Genomic DNA, 24904 nt, shown 5'->3' on the forward strand with positions numbered 1-24904 from the left:
ACACTGCCCTCCAAGTCAGACCTGAAAGGGGAATTATGTAAGGCCAGGGAGGGAGTAAGCCTGAGAGTAAGTGGCTCAATGAAGTGGCTCCTGCCCTAGAAGGGAAGGGACCCTGTGTTCTGGCCTGGAGCCTTCCTCTCAATGAGGCAGAAGCTTCCCCTGTGCACTGCCTTCTTTCCATTTTTTTCAGTGATTATATTAAAAAGAGGCAGAGACTCAGCTTCAGAAGGAGCCCCAAAGAAGGGTTTGAGTGATGCCTGGCTTACAGCATGGTGGTTAGAGCACTATACTGGGAAATCAGAGTACTGCAGCTCCAAACCCTCTCTGGATGAGAGGGACCTAAGATCCATGTTTCCAGCTTCCCAAGTGACTGCCTGAAGCACTCAGCATTTATTTTTTTTTTGCTGATGCACATGCCCCTTTATGCACATATACAGGTTGTCTACATGTACAGAGTTATGTGCAGAGGGAAAGAATGGTTACCTGCATATGCATGCCAAAAATTCCAATAACTAAAAAAATGCTATTAGACAATCCAAAAATAGAGCTCCATTTTAAGTGTTTGTAATGAAGCTTGTGCAGCATTGCTTTGGCACTGATTTTTACCTGTACGAGAGAGTTTTCTTTCCTGTTCTGGTTGGATATAAAATGATGCCACACTTTTCTTTGAACTCTGTTGAAGGGTGCATGTATTCACTAATTCATGATGAAGAGCTGCAAGACAGAGGGTTGGGTTAATCCTACAGAATTAAAGGTAATGTTAAATGAATTTCCATTTACCGATGTCTTCAATATCAATTGTTTACCAATTTCCTCCATTCCCAGCTTCTGAAGTTAGTAAGCCCTAATGGACTGATATACACTTATCCAACATTTTCTGACAAGGGAAAAAAGGAACAGAAAAGATTCTGAAATAAATGATAGTTTCATAGTAGTTAGGGGTCAGAAGGGACCTAAATAGATCATCTAGTCTGACCCCCCGCCGCTGGCCGGAGCACACACTGGGATCACACGACCCCAGACAGGTGTTCATCCAACCTCATGATAAGCCAGTGACTCTTTAGCAGACCAGATTCTGATCTCCATTCTCACTAGGAGAAATCCAGAGATTTGCTAGTTGCTTATTTGGATTTACTTTGAATTTACAATCTTTTTAACTGAGATTAAAATCTGGTTCAGTCCCTGCCCCTTGCAATACTTGCAAAGCATTCATATGAGGAAACTGCTTAAATGGCATTCTAGTAATGAAGTTAACATTTATTAGAGTTGCACTGAAGGACTGAGTTGGAATCATTTCCATGAATGTCTTCACAATAGTTCAAATGCGTAAAAGGCTCAAGGCCACAAGCTTCTCAGACTTGCAGTATTAAACTATATATAGCTCAAACACATTACATATTGGAATAAAAGGCCATCTAAAACATCAAACTGCAGGGATGCTACCATTTGAAGTATGAAAATTTGTGTGCACTTGCATTTCAGCTTTACACATTATAAATAGCATCATTAAAAGATGCACTATAATGAATTTTATACATCCATCATTCTGCCCAATGGGGGAATCATGGATTGATTTGGATGAAAACAGTGGATGCTTCAACCTATTTCAAACTCATTCTTTGTTAAATTAATGCCATTTTAGGGGTATGCTGCCCCTTTAACACACTGCACTGCAGGAAATATGTACAGTACTTTGAAATGTTTCTGAGCCCTTTGGCGATTGGCGACGAATCACGTAAGACAATTGTATCTGGTCTTTGTCGTGTTTTTGTGGAGAAAGATGATATATCCTCTGGGTGGCTACATCCTTTCTCATTCGCTGAACATGAGCATGTTGATTAGGCTGTGTTTCATCTGGGGTTTCTTTATGCTTTCTCTTATCTTTAGTTTCAGCTTCTCGGTCAGCTGGTAATGTATAGTCCCACTCTGCCTCCTCAAAGTTAAACAGCAGAATATTGCTCAAAGCATTGATCACCATCCTGGGAAGGGAAGAAGAATCCAGTTAAAAAGCTCAGATTGTAATAATCATGTAGCAGTTTCCAATTGTGTCAAATTGCTTGTGTGCACTCTATTACAAAGACTGGGATACAGACTAAGAATTAGTAGCTAGCTTGGGGGAAAGAAAAACTGCAAAAAGTCAGTTTGTTGTAACCCTTGCGATCTCATCAGGTAAACTCCAATTCATGTTACTTGTTTGAACTCAACAGGAGTCTTTCATTCAGTTCACAGTACTACTAGGAATCATATAATGTCATTTTTCAAAGTAATATTTAGAATAAAATTCCCCCTGAGTGCATTCTGTTAGACTATGCAATAATTCTCAGAGGAATTGGTAGATACTAAATTACTACAGGCATTTACTACTAAATGGGAAAAACACTGGGGGAACATACTGTAGGAAACTGCTGCTGTTGTCTGCAGGGAAGAATGTGATGAGACCTAATAGGTGTTTTCTACTTCTTATTTGCAGCAGAGCACTGGCTAGTTAAAGGTAGAGGTGGCCTCAGATCCACGCAGTGAAAAAATTCACACCAGATCCAGTTCCAACATAATGTTCTGGGTCTACTGTCAGAGTGTGCCCAAATCCAGACACTAAATATAAACATTTAGTGATTTGGGGAAGTTTGGATTGTAATAGAGACCTAATCTTCAGCATAAATTTAATACATTTAATTAATTAATTAATTAATTAGATTTATATCATTCCCTATCCAAAAGGCCCAGGATAGCTTACAAGAAACCCACCAACAGAATTCCCTAAACAACACCCCAAAACCCAGCAACTCCAATTGCCCCCCGCCCATTGCATCCCTACCCAAACCCCCATACAACTAAACCCGCTTGCCAATCCCAACCACATCTCCCAACAACCACTCACATACAGGTACAAGGAATCTTTTCCCACTCCTTGCCACCCTTCTCCACCACCCCACTTCATTTCCAAAGGAGATGTCTCCTCCAAGCCTTCACTCCCTCTCAGAAGGGCTGCAAAAGTCAGCCTATCCCCCAAAAACACCTAACCCTCCCAACAAGCACAAGGCTAAATTCAGAAGAAAATGTTTGAGATGAACTATGTTCAATCACACAGTAGATGTCTCTAAAAAACACTTACTAAAGGGACAGTGCTATGAAAAACATTGCTTGAGCAATGATGTAATCTAACAGGTTTAGATTCGAGTTCAACTGTCCCCACCCACCTATTTTCTATGATGTAGAAGGACACCCCAGGTTCACCTCTGCTATTGGCCCTCATCACCTTCAGACATGTACCAGTCAGGAAGTTAAATATACGGATTTTTCCATCTGCACAGCTACTGATGACTCTAAGGTAAAGAAACTCCAGGTACAGCACATCCCTGAAAACAAGACATGAGAGTATAAGCACATTCCTCATTTTTGCAGGAGGAGACTACAATACTGAGTTTTCTTGCATACAACACACCTCCAGATAAAACACACATCTTAAATTTTGGAAGGCAGAATATAGGGGGGAAAAAAAGATTTTTCCAGAGTCATGGCTAACTGTGACACAGAGTAAGTCCTTGTGAACACACAGTGTCCAGGAAGCATGGCATCAGGAACTCCCTGGTGTGGCAGACTGGCTCGTGCAATGCCACACTTCGCCAACACTCTGGGCTCCTATAGACTGGGGAGGGGCTGGGCAGGAGCCTGCTCTGATGCACTGGCAATCCAACACGTTAGAGCAGACTCAATGAATCAAGTCTGCTGGAGCACAGGATACGATGCGCTGTGACAGCCTTCCGCATCATGTATATCAGCATCCTCGTGCTGAAAAAATGGCAGTGGGGTGCTTTGTCCCCTCGGGGTCTGTGGCCCCTGCCTCTGGCGCCTCAGAGGCCTCCACCCACATGGAGCCCATGGTTCCAGGCTCCATGCAGACGGAGCCTCTGGCTCTCAGCTGCAGGGGCTGCCTAGTGCACTTCCAGGATCATGGGACCGGGAGCATGGCCACCTCCCCTTCCAAGGTTTGCTCCACTTTGGAGTCTCTGGGGCACCAGATAGAGGAGCTCCAGGCCTCAGTCTAGAGACTGCATGCCATCAGGGATGGCAAGCAGGAGACATATTCCTACTGCCAGGCCCTTCTCCCCCGGGAGGTGGAGGATAGACCACGGTCACCTTCCAGGACAGGGGAGGACTCGGACCTCCCATGCTGTCCAACCCAAGGGTTGGACCAAGGTGGTCAAGGGCCCCAAGGCCCGCTGCACCAAGGTCCCCACCCCGCTGGAGCTCTGCAACAGGTATGAATCTCTTGCAGCCCCAGTAGAGCCTGCTAAGCTGCCAGCTCCGGTAGACAGCACAGGCTCAACCCCCGCTCTCCCTAAGACAAAACACGAAGTGTTTATCGTGGGAGACTTCATTCTGAGGGGGACTGAGGGGGCAATCTGCTGCCCTGACCCCTTAGCCTGGGAAGTCTGTTGCTTCCTGGGAGCCCAAAACTGAGACACTGCAGAAAAGATCCCTGGACTCCTCCAGCCCACTGACCGCTACCCTATGCTCATTATCCATGTGGGCACAAATGACATGGCTTGGAGCGCTCCCAGCCAGGTCATGAAGTGCTACAGGGATTTGGGAGCAGGGCTAAAGGGTTTGGAGGCACAGGTGGTGTTTTCTTCCATCCTCCCACTCTCTGGCTACAGGTGAAGGAGGGAGAGGAGGATCGAGGTAGTGAACCAAAGACTGAGGCACTGATGTCATCGGGAAGGCTTTGGCTTCCATGACCACAGTCCTCTCTTTGGTGAGAGAGGCAGCAAGCTGCTGGGAAGGGACGGCCTCCACCTCTCTCCACTGGGGAGGAGGCTCTTCTCAGCCAGGCTGGCTGACCTGTTCCACCAGGCTTTAAACTGAGCCCACCATGGGATGGGGTGACTACTGCCACTGCTGGCCCGCTGAGCAATCCTTGCAAAGCCAGCAGGTCAAGGCACTTAAGGGAGCCCACTCCTGCCCCAGCCCTGGAATGAGCAGTGGGCAAGGCAAGGGCCCCCAAGGGAACACTTGCCTGCCTGTACACAAATGCCAGGAGCTTGGGGAATAAACAAGGAGGAACTTGTCCTCCTGCTTAACACAAATAATGATGATGTCACAGGAATAACGGAGACTTGGTGGGACTCTACCTATCACTGGGCCACAGGTATAGATGGCTATACCCTGTCCAGGAGAGACTGAGTGGACAAAAGGGACGGGGGTGTAGCTCTCTACGTCAAGAAAAGCTATGCATCCCTGCAAGCCAACACTGGCGCACAGGGTGGACAACTGGAGACCCTCTGGGTTAAAATCCATGGGGAACATGGCACAGGGGATACAACGGTGGGAGTGTACTACAGATCCCCTACCCAAAATCAAGAGCGTGACCAGGAGTTCACCTGGGAATTGGCTGAGGCTGCATGCTCCCAGTCCATGGTTGTCATGGGGATTTCAACTACCCAGACATCTCGTGGGAAGAACGTTCAGCCAAATCCGAGCAGTCGCAAAGCTTCCTCACGTGTGTGGATGACCTCTATCTGACACAAGAAGTCTATGGGCTAATGAGAGGTAAAGCACTGCTTGACCTGGTACTGGCAACCAGGGATGACCTAATCAGTGACCTAATGATCGAAGGGAAGCTGGGTGACAGCGACCATGAGCTGATCACCTTCACCATCTGCCATAAAGCTGGCAAGTCAGTCAGTAATACAGAAGTCCTCGACTTCAGGAAAGCTGACTTTGACAAGCTAAGGAGGCTTGTTAGAGAGGCCCTAAAGGGCCACAACCCAAAGGAGAGGGGAGTTCAGGAAAAGGGTTTCTCCTCAAGGGAGCGATCCTAGATGCACAAGCAAAGGCTATCCCATCTCAGAGGAAAGGCAGCAAAAGGGCACAGCAGCCCCCTTGGCTCTGCAGGGAACTAGTGGACCTCCTGCATCTAAAAAGAAAGGCCTACAAAGGATGGAAGATGGGACCCACCTCCAAGGAGGAATATTCTGCACTGCTCCGGACCTGCAGGGACCGAACCAGGAAAGCCAAGGCTGCGATGGAACTCCAACTGGCTACTAGGATCAAGGACAATAAAAAGTCCTTTTTTAGATATGTGCGGAGCTGGAGAAAAAGCAAGGGCAACATTGGACCCCTGCTAAACCAGATGGGACAACTGATGACCGACGCCCAGGAAAAAGCCAACCTACTAAGTGGGTACTTTGCGTTGGTCTTTCACCGGTCCCATGGGACGCCCCTGCCCATTATGGGACAGGGAGGCCCGGGTGAGGGAGATTCCCTGCTCTCCATCAATGCTGACCTCGTGAAGGAACACCTTGAGAGGCTGGACACCTTCAAGTCAGCCGGGCCTGATAGTCTTCACCCCAGGGTACTCAAGGAGCCAGCTAGCATCATAACCCAGCCCCTGGCATGGATCTTCGAGAACTCCTGGTGCTCTGGTGAAGTGCCTGATGATTGGAAGAAGGCTAATGTGGTACCTATCTTCAAGAAAGGGAGGAAAGTAGATCCGGCAAACTACAGGCCCATCAGCCTGACTTCTATCCCGGGGAAGATCTTAGAAAAGAGTATCAAAAAGGCTATTTTTAATGGACTGGCTGATGGCAACATCCTGAGGGATAGCCAGCACGGGTTTGTTGTGGGTAGGTCTTGCTTGACCAATCTTATTTCCTTTTACAACCAGGTGACCTATCACCTGGACAAGGGGGAAAAGATTGATGTTGTATATTTGACTTTAAAAAAAGCCTTCAGTCTGGTATCCCTCTTCATGCTGGACATAAGGAAGAACTTCTTTACTATCCGAGCCCCCAAGGTCTGGAACAGACTGCCGCTGGAGGTGGTTCAAGCACCTACTTTGAACGCCTTCAAGAGAAATTTGGATGTTTATCTTGCTGGGATCCTGTGACCCCAGCTGACATCCTGCCTCTGGGACAGGGGGCTGGACTCAGTGATCTTCTCAGGTCCCTTCCAGCCCTAATGTCTATGAAAGTCTATGAAAGTCTATGAAAACACAGTGCCCCACTGCCATTTTTCAGTGCAGGGACCCTGATACACGTGACACATAGGTGCTTTCAAATAGTGTGGATCACTAATTAAAGTGCCCAGCACCGCAGCGTGTAAAAATGCCCTCTGTTTCCAGGAGGATTTACTCTGTCACACAAAGTTAGGCTCCAGACCCTTGCAAAGGGCAGTAGCAAGACTATTAATGTTTTATTGTAAGTAGTTATTTCTATATGCTTTTATAAATACAGTGTTGTTTCCACATCACAACCCTAATCAAGATAATATTAAGAGCTTACTTGCTGCTTCAGGCACAAGCTACAGTATTCAGCCAATAGCTATGGCTGTGAGAAGGTTAACACAAAACTCTGCCCCTTCAGTTGGCTGAGCAGACACAAATGGTAATCATCTTGACAGCTGCATGGCATATCATGTCTCCAGGAGTGCTCCTTTTTCAGCAAAGAAAAAGGTTTCCCTGCTTATAACACACACCCCAATTTTAGGGGGATAACTATAGGAGGTGGTGGGGAAAGGTGTGTGTGGTATGTAAGAAAATATTATAATAAGGGTGATGAGTGATGGTCCATTTCTGCCAGAAGACATATGAGGGAGCAAGTCAAGGTGTTTAAAAAAGCTGGATAGTGAATTCCCCAAAATTATGAAATTTGTTATATCTATGAAAAAAGCAGTCACTCAAAGTATCTAGTATATTTAAGATGACCTCATGGTTATTAGCTTTGCCAGTGGGCATTTTAAATAACACCTTTTCTTCTAAAAAGTCTTGGAAGGTAAATGCAAACATGAGCAAGATTCTTTCATGTAATGTGCCTGATCTCTTTGACTGACTAGATCATATGTTTCTACACTGGGATAAGAACAGGATGACTTTTTTGGAATGAGTTCTGAGCGTTATTCTTTGTTGTAATTATGAGCGTCTGGGAACTGCTGCTCATGTTTTTCTGGACATGTCTGCACTGTACTGTCAGCACATCCCAGCCATGCTGTTCCCTAGCACGCTCCACATTTCAAACCCTGAAATCCCAGTGAAGACAATCTACAGTGTCCCTTTTTTAAGTTACTCTGTTAGCTTCAAAGGCACAGGTCTGTACTTATTGATGAATTATGTGAATGTCAATATAAGGCCACATGATGGATGTCACGGCGGGGTCCTCGCGGAGGGCTGTGATCTCCTTGAGGCCCTCTCACCGCGCTACTCCGGCCCGAGGGCACCCTCCATTCTCGCCCGCCACGTCTTGATGGAATATATGTAATAGGGAGGCTGCCTTGTGTTTCCTCGGGCCTGTCAGCTCCTGGACCCCTCGTGGGTCTCCCCGTATAATGGACGCTACCCAAGCGCCCTAGCCTTAGCCTTAGCCTAGCCCGCTTCCCGGGCCTCCTCTCTCATGTGGCCCACTCTGGGCTCCCTCTCTCGTGCCCAGCCTCTTGCTGGGACTCCCGTCTAGCCCACTCTGGGCCTCCCCTGCCGGTGTGGTTCCGCTCCGGGACTCTCCAGCAGGCCTCTGGTCCTATGGGCCAACCGCACGGACACCCTCCCTGACTCTGGCTCCCTGCGCTGCTACTCCCTGTCTTCTCAGGGGCAACCGCAGCGCCCTGCCTTGGTCTGAGGGGGATTGCCGCACTAGCCTGCGGCCGAGCTCGCTATGCCCGTGCGCCCACACTGGGCTACTCAACAAAGCACAATGGCGTTCCCCCTTTCTGGGGCTCGCCGCGCCCACACTGGGCTACTCAATAACGTACAAGGGCGTTCCCCCTCTCTGGGGGGCTCGCCGCGCCCACACTGGGCTACTCAACAAAACACAATGGCGCTCCCCCTCTCTGGGGCTCGCCGCGCCCACACTGGGCTACTCAATAACGTACAAGGGCGTTCCCCCTCTCTGGGGGCTCGCCGTGCCCACACTGGGCTACTCAGTATGGCCCCGCTCTCTAGGGCTGCTCAGTATGGCCCTGCTCTCTAGGGCTGCTCAGTATGGTGCTCCCCCCTTCTCTGGGGCTCGCCGTGCCCACACTGGGCTACTCAGTAATACCGCCCCTTTCCTGGGGCCGGGGGCTGTGTTCCCCCCACATGCAATCCGGGGTCTCGGTCCCCGTCCGCAACCTACGGGTTGCGCCCGCGACCCACTGGCCGTGCTTCTCGCCGCCAGCTGCTCGCGCAATGGCGTGCGAGCTGCGCCTTCGGGGTCTATGTTCCCCCCCACACGCAATCCGGGGTCTAGGTCCCCATCTGCAACCTACGAGTTGCACCCGCGACCCACTGGCCGCGCTCCTCGCCGCCAGCTGCTCGCGCAGTGGCGTGCGAGTAAATTGAGGCCTCCTCCCACCCCTACAGCCTCGCCCAAGCCTCCGGGTGTAATAATACAAACACAAAGCAAAACCACAAGCCCCTAGGCTGTAACACAAATGCAAGCCGCATGGCCATAACTCCTCATCATAGCTCAAGCCTCCAGGGCTATCATGAGCTGTACTTGAGACTTAGGCTCCTTCCCATATCTCGGCCGAGGGAGCTCCTGCCTCTCCGACTGCTGGCAGAGAACTGCCGCAGCTGTGCTCACTTGGTTCTGCCAGGGCTCTCTCCCTGGCAGTTTCTCCTCTCTTAGGAGCAGGCACTAAGGTGCCCTGCGACAATGGAATTTCTGGGAGGGTTGCTTTCAAATTTCTTTCTTTAAAAAGTGAAGGAATTGCCTACAACATGACTATGTTAGAAGAATCATTGAATCATAGAAAATTAGGGTTGCAAGGGGCCTCAGGAGGTCTTCTAGTCCAACCCCTCCTCAAAGCAGGACCATCCCCAACTAGATCACATCGAACAGCACTGGAGCGTATTGCTGTGTGCTAACTGTATGTGTAGACGTGCCCAGTGGGTGTCTGTAGGAGAAAAGGAAACAACAGAAACCTTCCATGGGGGAGAGGAAGGGGGTGTTTAGGGGGGAACTCCAAGACTCTAAATTAGCACATTCTATCGAGTTACCCCCAAACAGGTGACTGACAGGGGAAAGATACAGACAATTGTTATCTACAGTTTCAGACATGTACCTGATACCTACTTGGGGTGTCTGAAAGCCATTAGGCAACTTTTATGTTTTCCCACCATGCTCCATCCCAGGGCATATCCATCAGCACTTCCTGTTACGAGATGCCACTGATCAAAAGACAGGCATTTAATTGAGCCTTGGTGCCCCTCTAAAGTCTGGAATATGAAAGAGCCAAATGTTAGTTGGTGTAATATGGTATCAGAATTCAAGGATTACAATATGCTCATTGATAGTCATTTTGATTCAGTAGTCATTATAAGAAAAACATAACAAGATCATGATTGGTAGCCAAAAAATAATCCATCTCTTAGCCTGAATTATTGTGTGTAATATTTGCATGTTGTTGACGCTGAGAATTGAACTCAGACCTTTGCCTGTTAAGCAAATAGTTCATTCAGGAAAAATGAAAAGAAATTGCCCCTTGCAGAAGCAATGTGTAAATTTATAGTTGAAATTCTTCTATATGTACAGTTCTGGCTGACTTTTTCTGCCAAAGAAAACTGATTTTGCCTCTCAAAGAACTGGAGTAATGCTCATTTTGCACACGTACTGATATAACTGAAATCAGACTTTGGCTTTAATCTTTAACTTTCATATTTTATTGTAAGTTCTACCTCAGATCTGAAAGCTTCTTGCCACATAATCCTTTTTTTAATGAATATTCATGCAAACAAAAATACTAATATCTGTAAAGTTCAAATAATCAAGAAGATATGAACAGGCCACATAAAGGCACAATTTTTAATTAAGTGAATCATTTGCAAATAGGTTCTTTAATTGTTCAATCATTATAGTTCTTAGTGTAACACACGGTTAGAATTCTGGATATGAGCATAGTCCCAATCACTCTTATTAGTTATCACAATGCTGCCTGCTCAGGTTGTATAGTGAATTCCAATTTGATCAAGGATTAAAATATATTCAAGGATTACAAAACCTAGTTGCTCCCAGGTAGTTTACTTACTGCCTTCTTTAAACAAAAAAATGGCCTTGGCATAAACAGGAAGCCATGAATAAATCACAAGGGGTGGTTTTAAAAAACCTTATCAGAGCACTAGCTGCTAAAGAAACTTACTTTGACCAATGTGCATGTATCGACATGCCATACTTTCACCAACCCTCTCTCACAACCACTAACTATGTGGGTGCTGTTGATTTTGGCCGTCCAAATCGCATCTTTGTGTTTCAGAGTCTTGATGCATCGCCCTGTGTCTAAATCCCACACTGTTAGGAATGGAAAGGAAAATCTTAAGTAAGTAATACTCTTATCAGAATGCTAAATTCCATATTGTATGCATCTGCATCACTTTGTAAAATGTGAATAAATGTTACTACTTAAAGCACATTTGCGCCTGGAGGACCCATCTGAGCTTGGAAACCTTTGGTGCCAGGTGCATTGTGAAGACAATCCCTGCCCAGAAGAGCTTCCAATTTAAACAGAAAGATCCAGATATGCCCCCCCCACCACCTCCCACCTCTCACTATACGCCCCCCAAACACACACACACTTTTTTCAGTCTTTCCAGTTAGGAGAGGCAGTCTCTGCTGGGACATAGCAGGTATAACTTAATGACAGGAAGAGTACTTTCTACAGACATTGGGCTTGCCACCCAGAAAGTCCAGTAAGCTGGGAGGAAAGAAAAGGTCAGGGGAAACAGCAAGGGAGTGGTTCTACGCTGATGGGTACCCATGCCCCATTCCCAAGTGAGGCCCAACAACAAAAAGAAAGCATCACAAGGATGTTTCTTCCCTCAACACACACACACACTTCCTGGGTGGTGTTGCCTCTCCCTCCTGGCCTCTGAGCGGCTCCTTTTCAAATCATTTTGTTTCTCACAGAACTGTGGGAAACTTGACAACATTGACAGCACAGTGAACAATTGGTTAGCAAAGATGAATGTCTTTTATTTAGGCAAGTTAGCAGCAGAGGGCTGGAGGAAATGGCAGATGGGTTGTGGGGGAAGCAACTCAGACAGCGGTTCCTCACTAACAGTGCAGGAAAACCCCCACCTCCATGTTTTCCACCTCCTTCTCCTCTATGTATATCACTGCTTGTAGCAGTAGAGAAACAGTGCTAAGAGACAGTGTGGGGGAGAAGTGATGTTAGAAGGAAGCAAGTCCAAGCTGGTAGGTCTCTGGGGAGTATCATCTGATCTAGCCACCAGACAGCTGCCTATCACAATCCCAAATCCCTGGTGCCCATCAGTGTTGAGGGATTGGGAGGGATGCAGATGAAATACTGAATCCCAGTCTGGTTCCATAGACGTAATCGAGTCCCAGGCCAATTTCCATAAGCTGCCCTGGGCTGACAAGAAGTTGGGAAAGGAGAGAAAGTGGCCAGGAAAATATTCAATTTCCTCGTTCCCCTTCTTGGGGAACCACAGTCCTCTTGCAGGGCTTGCTTCACCCCTCCTCCGGAGATGTGGTTTTCACTCATCAGGGATGGCACGATTTGAAGGGAATGTCCAGTTCGAGCACGAGCTGAGTTGGAAACGTTGTGTTGTCCCCTAAGTAACATAGCATGGGGGTGCAGGAAGGCAAGGTCATGGCATTCTCTGGCTCTACAGGATGAGTTGTAAAGCATACATTCAGCTAGTAGGTCACAGCATCTGTAGAGCAGTGTCTCTCCCCAGGGCAGAAGGATGACTGCTTCCTAGGCAAGTGCCACATTGATGGTTACTTTGATTGCTTGTAAATCAGGCAGAATGAAGAGCTGGTAATGTGTTCTTAATCAGCTTGTGAACTTGGACCTCATGTTTTCTCCATGGACCCATCATAGCTTGCTAGTCCCTTCTATGATTTCAAATCATCTGGGAGGACACATCAGGCAGGCACATTAGGGAGAATTCTGTAGCCGTGCAATACCAAAGCACAAGTTCTAGGGATTCCCGGCTGTGTAGCGAGATGCCTGCTCCCACACCACCCAACCCTCCATACGCCCTAGCAAGACATACTGGGCCAGAATTGATACATGCCAGTCAATACATTTCCAGGGGGAAAATCATTTCCCCCCTCCACCCCAGCAAGTTTCAAAGTGTGCTGCTCAGGAACCCAAGGACCCCGCTGTGACAGACCCAAGGAATAATACGGGAGAAGAGTTAACAGGGAAAGAACCTGGGACCCAGTCCAGACAGGGAGCTGAGGGAATCATGAATTTAGCACCCAGAGTGCCTGCTTGTGCAATGAAATGGCCCATGGAGTAGGTGTGCAACACTTGCAGGGCTGTTCTTCATCTTATCAGAAGACTTTGATACACACCAAAGAATATTTGTTGCTTTGCTTTATCTTCAGCCATGACTTTTGCAACTGGTGGGTTGGTGGGCTTCAGAACTGGTGGCTTCCCAAATGGAGAAACTGTGGCACAGCAAATAACCCAGTATGGAAGACAGAGGAAATATCAAGCAGGAGATGCTGGCAGCCCTCTTGTCTTCCTTTGCAGCTGCAAAAGCATGGAGAGCTCCGAGAGAGGGCTGCTGTGCTAACCTTGTGAAGAGAAGAATTAAACAGGACAAGAACGTGGCTGCGGATCCAGCCCGACACAGTCACGAGGGCTTAATTGAGAGATGCTGATGACCCAGCCACCAAAGGGTTAATCAGACCCAACCTCCAACGAATTGATTGGGTGCAGGCAGCCACCTCACCACCAAGAGTTTAATTGATCTGAGTTAGGCCAGTCTGGCCACCAAAAGCCATGTACAGCCAACCCAGCCCAGCCACCCAGGATGAATTGGGCTGTGTTGCGACCCCCAGCTACTGGATTTGACAAGAGCAGTTGAAGACCCCCCACCAAGGTTGGTAGTTTAGGCAGCAGTTCAACTAAACCTGAAACCTCCCCAGGACACAACTTTGCTGAAGAGTTTCATACAACCATACCCCGCCTTCCTTTCAGACAGTGGCAGGCAAAGTCCTTATCCCCAGCTGGGCTTCAGTGCCAAGTTCTGACCTTCAGAGTCGGGAGTTGGGGCATATAGCACCTCTCCACATCTTTGAGGTTCTGACCAAGTCAATGAACAAGGGAGCATTAGGGTCTGTTGTCTCCAGTGCGTTCAACCCACTGGATGAACATTAGGGGCATACTGCCACAGCACGCCATGCCAAAGGATCCTTACCTCCCTAGGATACCTTGTAAGCATGTCCTGATGGCCATGGGTGCTATGATTTTCTGAGGTGCCTCAGCCCATCAATCCAACCACCCCCAGATGCATGGCCATCCAAAGTTTCCTGCTATCCCTTCCACCCCACCCAAATCATTGAGCACTTTAATAGAATTTAGGTAGGGAAATGGAGAGTCCATTGTCTATTTGCACTATTTGACAAAAGTTTGGGGTAATGTTTACAAAGAATAAAATCATGTCCCAAGACTTCCTGGATCCCTTGCCTGATACCACCCCAGCCCCTGTTCGTTACAAACATCAGGCAAGTTCATAGAGAAACACAGAGTCTGCTAACTGTATGCATTGTTTAATAAATATTTTTCATTATATTTACAAAAAAAAACTTTGTCCTGAGACTTCTTTCCTTCCTACTTGCCCATGACTCCCTCCTGCCCCACATCTCAGAGTCCCAAGAAGTCATCTGCCAGGGCTTCCCTCACAAGAGCACCCTGTTGGTTGTGCCTGGGCACTCAGGCACCAGTGCACTGTAGTGGCCTTTGAGGCACCTTGCCTCTTCTGTCCAGACATTGTGGTAGGGTTCCTCTTTGGCCTTGCAGTTAATATAAAGGACACAGATAAAGATGACAAAGTCAGGTAGATAGTGCTTGGGAATATCCATGCATACCCCCAGTGCCTTCCAGTGTGCCTTGAAGCATCCAAAGGTGCACTCCACAGTCATGTAGCAGCCACTGAGGCAGGAACTGAAGAGTTTCTTCCTTGCATCCAGCCATCCTGCATATGACTTCATACAGGGGAGGATCAGGTATGCCAAATTACCAATTACTATAGAGAGGATGGTCATTCCCCCACCTGAATACTGGCAACTCTGTGGGCAAACTCTCCCACTCCATCAGGGCAAGGAGACCAGAACTGCAGAACACCCTAGCATTGTGGACCTTGCCCAATCAGCTAGCACTGATATATGGGAACTGTCACAGGTGACTGATTATGTGCTGCAGCCAGTGGAGAACCCCTTGCAGTTGATGTACTCAGAGCTGTAGTGGAGAGAGGGGGGCACAGGACGGTGATGTGGGTCTCATCAATGGCCTCAATGCAGTTGGGATCCTCCCTTTGGTTAAATCTGGTGACAAACTCCTGTGGGTTGGTGAAGTAGATGATCTGTGATGCCTGGCCCTCATGGATTTCCCAGTGTACCTCCCACACAGCCAGTCCTACCGTGGACTTGTCCATGTTGAACTAGTTGGCAACAGACTGGAGGTCTGTTGAGTGTTATGAACTCCCAGGTGGTGATGCTCACATACTTCTCCACAGAGAACAGTACACTTACGCTGATGTTTTGCTGCTCGATGGTGGGGGCCAGCTTGGCACAGATCTCCATGAAGGTGGCCTGGCACATTTGAAAGCTCTGGCACCACTGTTCATCATCCTAGTCCCCAGGATGGTTCTTTCCTATCAGTTAGTGTTTGCGTCTCATGCCCAGAAGTGCCAGTACACATTTTGGAAGTGGTCCTACAGTGGCCCAGCCTCCATGGTGTGCTGTATGGAATTGTCCTTGTTGGACATGTATGTGATGGCAGACAGAACCAAGGAACAGAGCTCAAGGACTTGCCTTTCCAGGGCTTTGGTCATGTCAGTATGAACTGGCATGCTGATGAACACCATCTCCCACATGAGCTGAAAGAGCAGGATGAGCAAGCAGTGAAGGGCTTTGACTCTCCATCTGGAGCAGTGCAGTAGGAACATGATGTCATGGTGCTCATCAAACGAGGGCCATGGAATGAGCAAGTAGGAAGGCTTCATTCCAGGCTTAGAGCATAATTGATCAGCTTTCTGGAAAGGAAGCTGACCAGGTTCATGGATGCTCCGTACTCTCAGCATAAAGCGGGGAAGGGAATGATCCTTGGACAGGCAGCCAGCCAGTTGGGTTTCCTCTCTGCTCATCAGTTCTCAAGAACATATGGAGAATGGGCCTCTGCAAGGGGTGTCTGAACATTGACCTCAGCTGTGTAGCATCACCAGCACATGCACCTACTCTGCTTTTTAGTATTCCAAATGGTTGGTTGCTGTAACATCTGTCAGTCCATTTACACTACATTTTCATAATGTTACAAATGTGCATCTGGTCCATGACCAGAAAAAGAAAGTATTGTTGTCATCATTTTACAGATAAGCATCTGAGAAACTTTGTGTTAGAGCTGAGAACTGATCCCAGCCTGCCTGTCTCAGTCCAGAGGCATAATCATAAAACCATTCAAAGTTCATGAAATCAGTGCTAATGAAAGTTCATGCAGTGAGGGGATCACAGATCCTTTCATGTATCCATTGCTTACAGAGAAATGTAAGCTGTGTTGTGAGAATCTAACATCTACATGATGGCTTACATGCTCATGTTTAGGTTTGTACATTGTGCAGGGCATAAATACACGTTGGGCTACATTCATCCCAGGGTAAGCAAATCTAGCAGAAGGGGTCCCATGGGAGTTATTTTAGGTGCTGTTCACTCACCTTTGATTGTACAGTCTTTTGATCCAGACACAAACTTATTTTTATACAAATCCAGGCAGGTGATAGTCCCTGTATGACCATTAAAGATTCTTACACAAACCCCAGTGTATATATTCCAGCATCTGCAGAGTAAGGACCAAGAGGGAGAGAATCCTGTGGTTAATTAGGCACTACTGACTAATTTGTTCTCACACAGGCTGGTACAAATCAGGGGTAACTTCAAATCCACTGGATTAACAGTGGGGTAAAGCCAGTGTAAGAGACACTAGAATAAGACCCAACTATTGAGATAGCTGATCATATATCTTGCTCTGCAGGCACCAATGCAGCCTTAGAAACATGCATCAAGATTCACTTTCTACCTGCCTGGTAGTCCTATTTCCTACTCCCAGCTGCCAAGATAGCACAGGTACCACCCCTTAGTGACAAAAAGGTGGGATGTGGGGGTAGGGGAGGGGATATAGTCTTCACTAGTGTAATCTCTTCTCCTTTCCTGCCTCGTCAACTCAGACCTGTGAAAACCTTCCAACTTGGCATTTTACTTGTTATAGGTAATTAGAATTGCAGTATTTACTGATAGGGAGGACAAAATAAATCACTCTCAACTTTAATGTGTGGTACTTGCAATTAAGCACCTATATATACCTTCTCAAGGCCTAGCTGCCTCTCCCTTTTCTTCCTAGTATATGGGAAAGTGGCCAGATACCATGGTGATTCATTGGTATAAGGATATATAGAAACAAAAGGGAAATCCTGGTTCTACCACAGTGCATGAAATGGCAGTTTTAACATGGACTTCAATAAGACTAAATCTCACTCCAGATACTTGTCAAAAATGCATTTCATTGCTTGCATTGCAGAATATCTTGGCAACAGGTTTTACTGGAGGATATTTTCTTACTGTACTATCCAGTATTGGATGAAGCAGGTAATCACAAAAAGAAATGTCCTATACAAACTGGGAATACACTTGGATATTTATGATGTATTTTCTCTCTCTCATTACTATAATCAGTAAAAACAGAAAAAAAAAACAGATGGGGAAAAGTTCTTTTAATTTGGAAGAGGGGTTTGTTAGAATTTCACTTCAATAGAAATTTTCAAACTGGCTTCCCCAATTCATCTCCCTGCACCTTAGTACCAGTACTGCTCACCTGATGCTGAGATCAAAGCTAGCACTCAAAATGAACCCTTTCTTCTCATTGAGGAACAGTGCCTTGATGCTCCCAGCATGGCCAGAGATCACGGGTGGCACTTCCTTCATTTGCACTATATCAAGGAACTTCACTTTCCGGTCTGCAGAACCAATGGCCAACAAGTTCCCACCGCTGTAGTGGATTACCCTATTTGGATCTGGCCTGGGTAAGCAAGCAGAAATTTAAAAGAGCTTTAGCCCGAGGTGTGGAGCCCACTGCTAAACAGGAAAGTGCAGTAAGCTGTTTTTGCCAAGCATTTTATTGTGGTCATTGGCACAGTACCTCTGCTCCGTGTGAAAACGGCTCAAGATACCAAAGGCCAGATTCTATTCCATACATTAGACGTAGATCTATAACAGAGAACCCTACCCCTGTTAACTCGGGGGCGGGGGGGGGGGTAGGAAGAACGAGTGGGGTACCCAGGGGAATAAGACTTTCAGGGCCCACAGGGGCAGAACTCTGCAGCAGCCAGCAACTGAAACCTAAACCTTGAAGCCTGGGACTGCTAAGAAGCTGAGGAGGACCACAGGCCAGGGGAATTAGGCTGAGCAGACACCCCTAGGCCCACCTGCAAAGGCAGCAGTCAGGTGACTGGAAGGAGATGGACTTGGCTGTATATAAGCCTGGTCTCTGAGCTGGAGTTTGCAATCTGACTACAGGCTGAGGAGCTGATGACAGAGCTGGCTGCCAAGAAATAAGAGGTACCCTGAAAACCTGGGCTGTGGGGATCAGCCAAAGAAGCGCCAGGAAGGCTGCAGCTCAAGTAAACGATTTGAAGCCTGAGGGGCCAAGTGTTAGTTTGGGGCCAGGGGGCCTCCTCCAAGTGGTGACTGACTAATATTTGCAAGGAAAAAGAGGGGCTACGGGGGTGGATAGAGGCCACAGGTATACCTCCTAAGGCATGATTAGGGCCAGGAGTCCATATCTGAGTTCCATGCAACCCCAATTATGCAAGAAAGTGGAGAAGCCCTTGGGCTGTCTTAAAAGAAGAAGCACAACTTGTAGTGCTTGGGGAATGGAAGAGCTCCAGGGACTGGACAAAGAAAGAAGGCACCAAGGAAGAGGTTACTCAGCCCTCTGGAGGCAGCCTCTCCTGGTAAACATGTTAAGATCAAGGCATGGCAGGTGGGAGAGGGGAGATGAGAGAGGCTGGGGAGCATGGACAGGCAATTCCCACCCCCAGAGGGCATCAGGTGCTGAAGGTAGGCTCCCCCCCTCACCGCTACACACTGAAGTGGACTTTGGTAGCTAAGTGCCTTCCATCCTGTTCAAGTCTCTGAAAAAACCCCATTAATTCATTTACTTTTACAATATGCCATCATCTAACCCTTAAGACTGAGAGATGGTAGTTAACCATGTTAGTCTGATGTCCAGTAGAAGGCAGAATAGATCTGCACCTTAAGACTGAGTCACAGAGAAGCAGGGAGGAAGAGGAGGCCCTACCCACTTTCTGCACTAAGTTTTTCAAGAACTCAAACAGGGTGGATTAGAATCACACTTAGGCACCTAAGTCCACCTACACATTTAATCACTGCAATATTGTCCTGTCCCATAAGAATCTTCCTCTCCCAATATTGATGACCCTTTCAGTCTTACATTCTCTGTTCCTTATGTTTCCTTTGAGACTATTGACCGCATTATCCCTAAAAAGTATTCACTTCAGAGTTTTAATAACAAAAGAGCCTTCATCCCCTGATGTGGTTTTTACACATCAGTCCTCACAAGGTATGAAAATATGCAAGGTTTCCTCATATTTCCCTTGTACACACGCACATTGCTGAAACAGTTCCACATGCTGAAACAGCATCACACAAGCACCCTGCAGAGTCTCACATATACATACGTGTTACTCAGACATAGCGTCATACTCATATACTGGAACAGACCAAACTGGCTCAGGGCTTTCCCCTTGTCAAGCTGCTGTGCACCCACAAAATAACAACCTCCCCCCAGATTCCCTTAGTTCAAGTGGTGGGGCATGGCTACTGGAGCAAAAGGTTCTGCCTTGTTCTAAGCAGTCATGATGAACAGCAAAGTGTATGGGCACACATACTTTTAAAGCGGTTTCAAAAGGGGGTCTCTGATCAGTACAGAAGTTATTACATTTTACGTTACACATAGACAAGCTGAGAGCTATACAGTACAAATGTAGCAAAGTTGCTCCAACTTTAAACATAGATGACGCAATGTTAAAACTGTTTTGCAACATCATTATTGTTCCCTGCTTGTCAGTGTTAGAATGAAAGGGATCTTGCCTGGTTTTGGAGCAAGAGTCCTTCCTACCCATTTGAAATGCCTCCAAATGTATGTGTGTCCATACCCAGTTGGAGCAATTTTGCCACATTTGCATAGCTCCCAGCTTGTCCACATTGCTGTAACTGTTGCTGTAGGCTCCTCATCAGCAGCCTCCCTTTTGAACTAGCTCCAAATATACCTGTGTCCAAAACTAGCGACAACTGGGAAATCCTAGATTGCTGTAGGATAAACTTGGCTGGCACATCTCTACAGAAGGCCCAGTTCTGTTCACAGTTGTTCATGGGGGGAACAATGCAAATGTGAAATGGGGCAGAATGCATTGATTTAAAGCTTAGGCATTGCTACCTTTGATCACATTAGATCAGTGGTGCCCCAACTTTATTCAGTGGAATACTACACTAGTTCTATTAAAGCTTTTAGTGAATAACTGCAACATATAACCCCATAAAAATAAATGTGCATAAGAAAAATGCATATTGGTCAGTGCTTAGTGGGCCTAGTTCTCCTCTGCTTCATAGCTTGCATGCGGCAGCATACAAAGTGCATGGTGCACAGAGGATATAACACACCACCAATCCTTTTTAATGGTGTTTTACATGTCACATCCATGTTGTATATGTGAAAATAACTTTGAGGCAGGCTAGAATTTGGCAAAGCACTTCACAAACATTAAGTAAGCACTCTTGTGAAGTGTTACTTTCATTTTCTAGGTGGGGAAAGTTGAAGTGACTCACTTTTGAGGGACTCTTACCAGAGTTCAAAAACAAAAACAGGAGTTCGTTGTCCCTAGTCTTGTACCCAAACTTACTAGGCAACACTGTCTCAAAGCTGAAGGTATTTTTGAAAACTAGATAACAAATAGCATTTCCAAGTGAGCTTACAGTGTGATAAAAGAGGTATATTCAAGGCTATGTCCTTTTTTAGCAGGACCTAGTTCTGCAAAACAGCTGTAGCCCACAATTAGAAATACTGTAGTATGGGTGCAAACTGTGCTTCCCACTGGTAGAAAATAAGCTTGAAGAGGTGCAAGAGAACCCTGAGGGAATTGTAAGATGACACTATTGGCTTTGTATAGCTGCTATTTGATCCAAAAGATTTATAAAACACTTTGAGATTTCCAGAGGTGGCAAGGGCTGTTGGTGCCAAATATTACATAGTAAGGTTCCCTGTAGTATACATACTGGTCTATGAGGACACGAACATTGTAGGAGCTGCACAAGATGTTTCTCTCTTCCATCCGGATGACTTCAGTTTGCTGGCCATGATAAGCAGCCTGCAGACTGTTCTCTTCCTCCTAGGGCCAGAGATAAAGGAAGCAGGAATAAATAACGGTGATGGAAGAAAGATAGGAATAACACGTTATAACGGATAACCTCTTATACAGCTCATTTCTCAGATACCCTAAAAGGACTTAACAAAGATGCCTTGTGCAGTGTGTTCCCAGCCAGAAGAGCGTATTGGACATAGGGCAAAGGTGTATCTGGAGAATACTGCACCAGGGCTCTTCATTACTTCCTGCAGCATGAGAAATTGGAGCAACCTTGAGGCTTTCCTAACTTATGCTGGAAACTAGCTGTGCTGGCCTCAGGCAACCCTGAAATGTGGGAAGTGCAAAGTCAGTTCCTCCACCCTGTTCCTACCCTAAGTGCACGGATGGAATAGCTGAGAATCAGGCCTGTTATACTTTTATTTTATCCATTGCCCAGCCTTAGCAGCTCCTTCTGGCACTGGGAAGCTAAGTTTCTACTATGGCTGCTTATCAAATTCACAAAAAAAAGAGTCAAAGCAAGGAGTGCCCGACAGAGCTTCATTATCTTGGGCTCTGTTCTCCTATACGGGTTAGGAATCCAGCCTGTTCTCAGAAGCCAGGAAAGGGATTTCCTCGAGTAAAGCCCATCTCCAAGGAAGATGTCCTCTCCATCAATAAATGCAGGCTCTCCTCCAAGCAAGGCGGTAAAGGAAGAAGAATGGCATAGCATAACGAAGGGGTGTGGGGGACAACAACAGACAACACAGAGGAAGCAGTCTCAGGTCTTGCCTTTGAGGGGGTTTCAAAAATAGCCCCCACTGCAGTGGCTGCTGATCACATTGCCACAAGCAGCACTGCAGCAGCCACTGCTGCCCTGTGTGTCACAGCTGGCTTGGGTATGGCGCTGCCCTCCTATGCCTCTGGAAGAATGGGGCCTTTTAGTGGCTCACTGAAGGGGTTGTACCCATGGTAAAGGGATGATTAGAACATAGAAACTCCTGACTTCCAATCCTGTGTCTCCCCCCTCACTCAGACATAGGAAAATTCTGGGAGACGAAATATGTGCAACACACCTTATATTTCCATTTCCATTTTCGGCTTTTCACTGGGATGATATCCCCATCTTCGGTTATCCTTGGAATTGTAACATCGACAGTTTTCGCATAATTGGGAATTACTCCCTTAGGGCATGACCCCTGGAATTGATAACAAACACTGGTACCATTACTGTACAGGGCAAATGCACTGCAAAAAGAACACAGAAAGCAGCACTTGTGGGTTTTAAGCGCAGAACTTACTTCAATTTCTATGGGATGCAGTGGAGAAGGATAAGAAGAATTTACTACTTCTACTGGTTGTTATTGGTGTGTTGCTTAAGAGACCTGGACCACACACACAAGCTTGTTGTTATTGTATTGCTCCTGGGAGCAAATCAGCTTGACAGTTGATCAAACTGATTTTTTTTCTAAACTAATACTAAGGAAATTTCATTACTAAATAATATTTAATGCTTCTTGATCAGAGCAGTTGTCTCACAGCTCTCGTATAACTCTGCCTCCTAGCAGATAGCTCCCATCTTAAAGTGACATTGTCTAAAAATAAAATAACAAGTATATACCACATGATATACAAGAACATGGAGGGGGAAGCCTTGCAAAACAGCTGAATTGTTTGATATACTACTAACTCAGCCTGTAATTAATTATTACCATGAAGGGAGAAAAATGCAATTTTTCATGCATTATAATAGAACCAAAACATCAAGGGCCAAATCTTCTTTCATCTTGACTCATCTGCTCCTTATGTATCCAAATGCAGCTTCTTAAGTGCTATGCTTGATGCTTACATAGACTTTAGACTCTATTTCCACCTGTGCAGTTGTGCTTGCCCTTCTGAGCATGCTCAGTAAGGGTCTGCTACAGCCACAAGGGCTTTGTGGCATAACAGGATCACCCAGGGAAGTCCCTGATTATACAGTTGTAGAAGAATTACATCTAGCAACTATATGATGAAGGTGAAGGGCCTTTCCACCTATCACTCATATAGTTTAATAGTTAGGGTGCTTGCCTAACATATAGGAGACCCCTAATGTCAATCTTAACTTTTATACAGAGCTGCAAGGTATGTTCAGAACTTCTCCAAGGTGTGGGGATTGTCAGCACTGAGAATTTGGTTCGGATTCATCAATATCTTTTAACCAGAAATGGGTGAGTATTGACACAGCAGCCAGGACACAGGAACTAACAAGACTGAGAAGATTCCAAGGGATGAATCATAGAAAATAAGGATGGGAGGAGGACTTCCAAGGCAACATCAACTACTTCTAAGCTATCTCGGATATGTATCTGTCTAGCCTGTTCTTAAAAACCACCAGCAATGGAGATTTACTCATTATCTTGGCTGTTTAAAGATGTGCTCCAACACAGCTAATCAGAACAAGTCAGAGCAGAGCATTAATCAAGTCTGCTTCATGTTCTAATTAGAACACGCTAGCATCACTGCTGTGTCACTTGTAGCAAGCCCCCATATATTTCAAAGCAGCTGCAGGGGTGCTTTAACTAAAGCTCATCGAATAAACTTCAGTTAAAGCATCCTGCAGCCATTTTTAAATACGTGGAGGCTTAATATACATGACACTGCACTGCAATTAAAGCAACTCTCTGGGAACCATCTCTAATTAAAATTTGCCCCCACCCACCCTCAGGCATGTGTATAGACAGCCCCAGTTATCTTCTAAGTTTTTACAAATATATTGTTTTGTTTCTTTGTGGTTTTCTTTTTTTGTTCAAGTGTCTATCTATGAATTGGAGTCCAGCTGATCAGTCTATAATTCTCTGGGTTCTTTTCCCCACTTTTTTAAAGAGAGACACTCTTTTCCCCTTTCCATTTCTCTGGAACTTTACCCATCCTCCAAAATTTCTCAAAAACAACTGTTAACAGCTCTAAGAATACAATAGTCCATTTCCAACTTCATCACACCCAGCTGAATTGAAAACATTTAACTTCCTCCATTGTTTCTCCTTCCCTATTTTAGCATGAATTCTTACCCCCTCATCACTGGTGGTTATTGTGTTAGCCATCTTATCAAAGTTAAATTTTTCAGTGAAGACTAAAGCAAAGAAAAGGCAATAAAAGCTTGGAACAGAATTTTGTTCCGTTTACTGGGTGACCAAAGTGCAGCTTGGGTCTAACTCTTGGGCTATTTGATTATTGTGTAGGAGTGATTCTGTTAACCCTACTAGGTGCATATATGCCCCCCATTATAGGGGCAGGATCACTCTCCAGAGATGTGTAGATGACTTCCTATTCTTATGGAGGCACTCACACAGAGTGGGCAAAACAATCCCTCTACACCTCAACTGGGTAATTTAGAATTAGCCTCAAGATGCCCTTTGGGCATTCAGTAGGTGACACAGATTTCTGCTTTCTTGGAATTTGGGCTTTCTTAGAAGGAATTTAAAATAGAGCAACTCACCACACACTGGCAGCCTGGCCAGGTCCCTTGCTGTGTGCTGGGTTGCTCCAGCACCCACTGCTTGAGCAGCAGCT

General features: G+C 46.3%; 1 protein-coding gene across 1 annotated transcript in view; it reads right to left on the reverse strand.

Moving 5' to 3' along the window:
• The window catches only part of FBXW10B (F-box and WD repeat domain containing 10B), a 33017-nt gene that overhangs the window by 2401 nt on the left and 5712 nt on the right, over positions 1-24904 (reverse strand). Inside the window, exons 5-13 of the mRNA XM_019485747.2 lie at positions 22429-22551; positions 21288-21400; positions 17809-18012; positions 16655-16776; positions 11110-11258; positions 10047-10189; positions 3198-3356; positions 1693-1979; positions 607-714 (exon numbers count right to left, since the gene is read on the reverse strand). Coding sequence (XP_019341292.2) covers positions 607-714; positions 1693-1979; positions 3198-3356; positions 10047-10189; positions 11110-11258; positions 16655-16776; positions 17809-18012; positions 21288-21400; positions 22429-22551 — 1408 coding nt within the window. The remainder of the gene's footprint in view (positions 1-606; positions 715-1692; positions 1980-3197; positions 3357-10046; positions 10190-11109; positions 11259-16654; positions 16777-17808; positions 18013-21287; positions 21401-22428; positions 22552-24904) is intronic.

This window comes from Alligator mississippiensis, chromosome 8, assembly GCF_030867095.1.
Source record: "Alligator mississippiensis isolate rAllMis1 chromosome 8, rAllMis1, whole genome shotgun sequence".
Taxonomy (NCBI): Eukaryota; Metazoa; Chordata; order Crocodylia; family Alligatoridae; genus Alligator; species Alligator mississippiensis.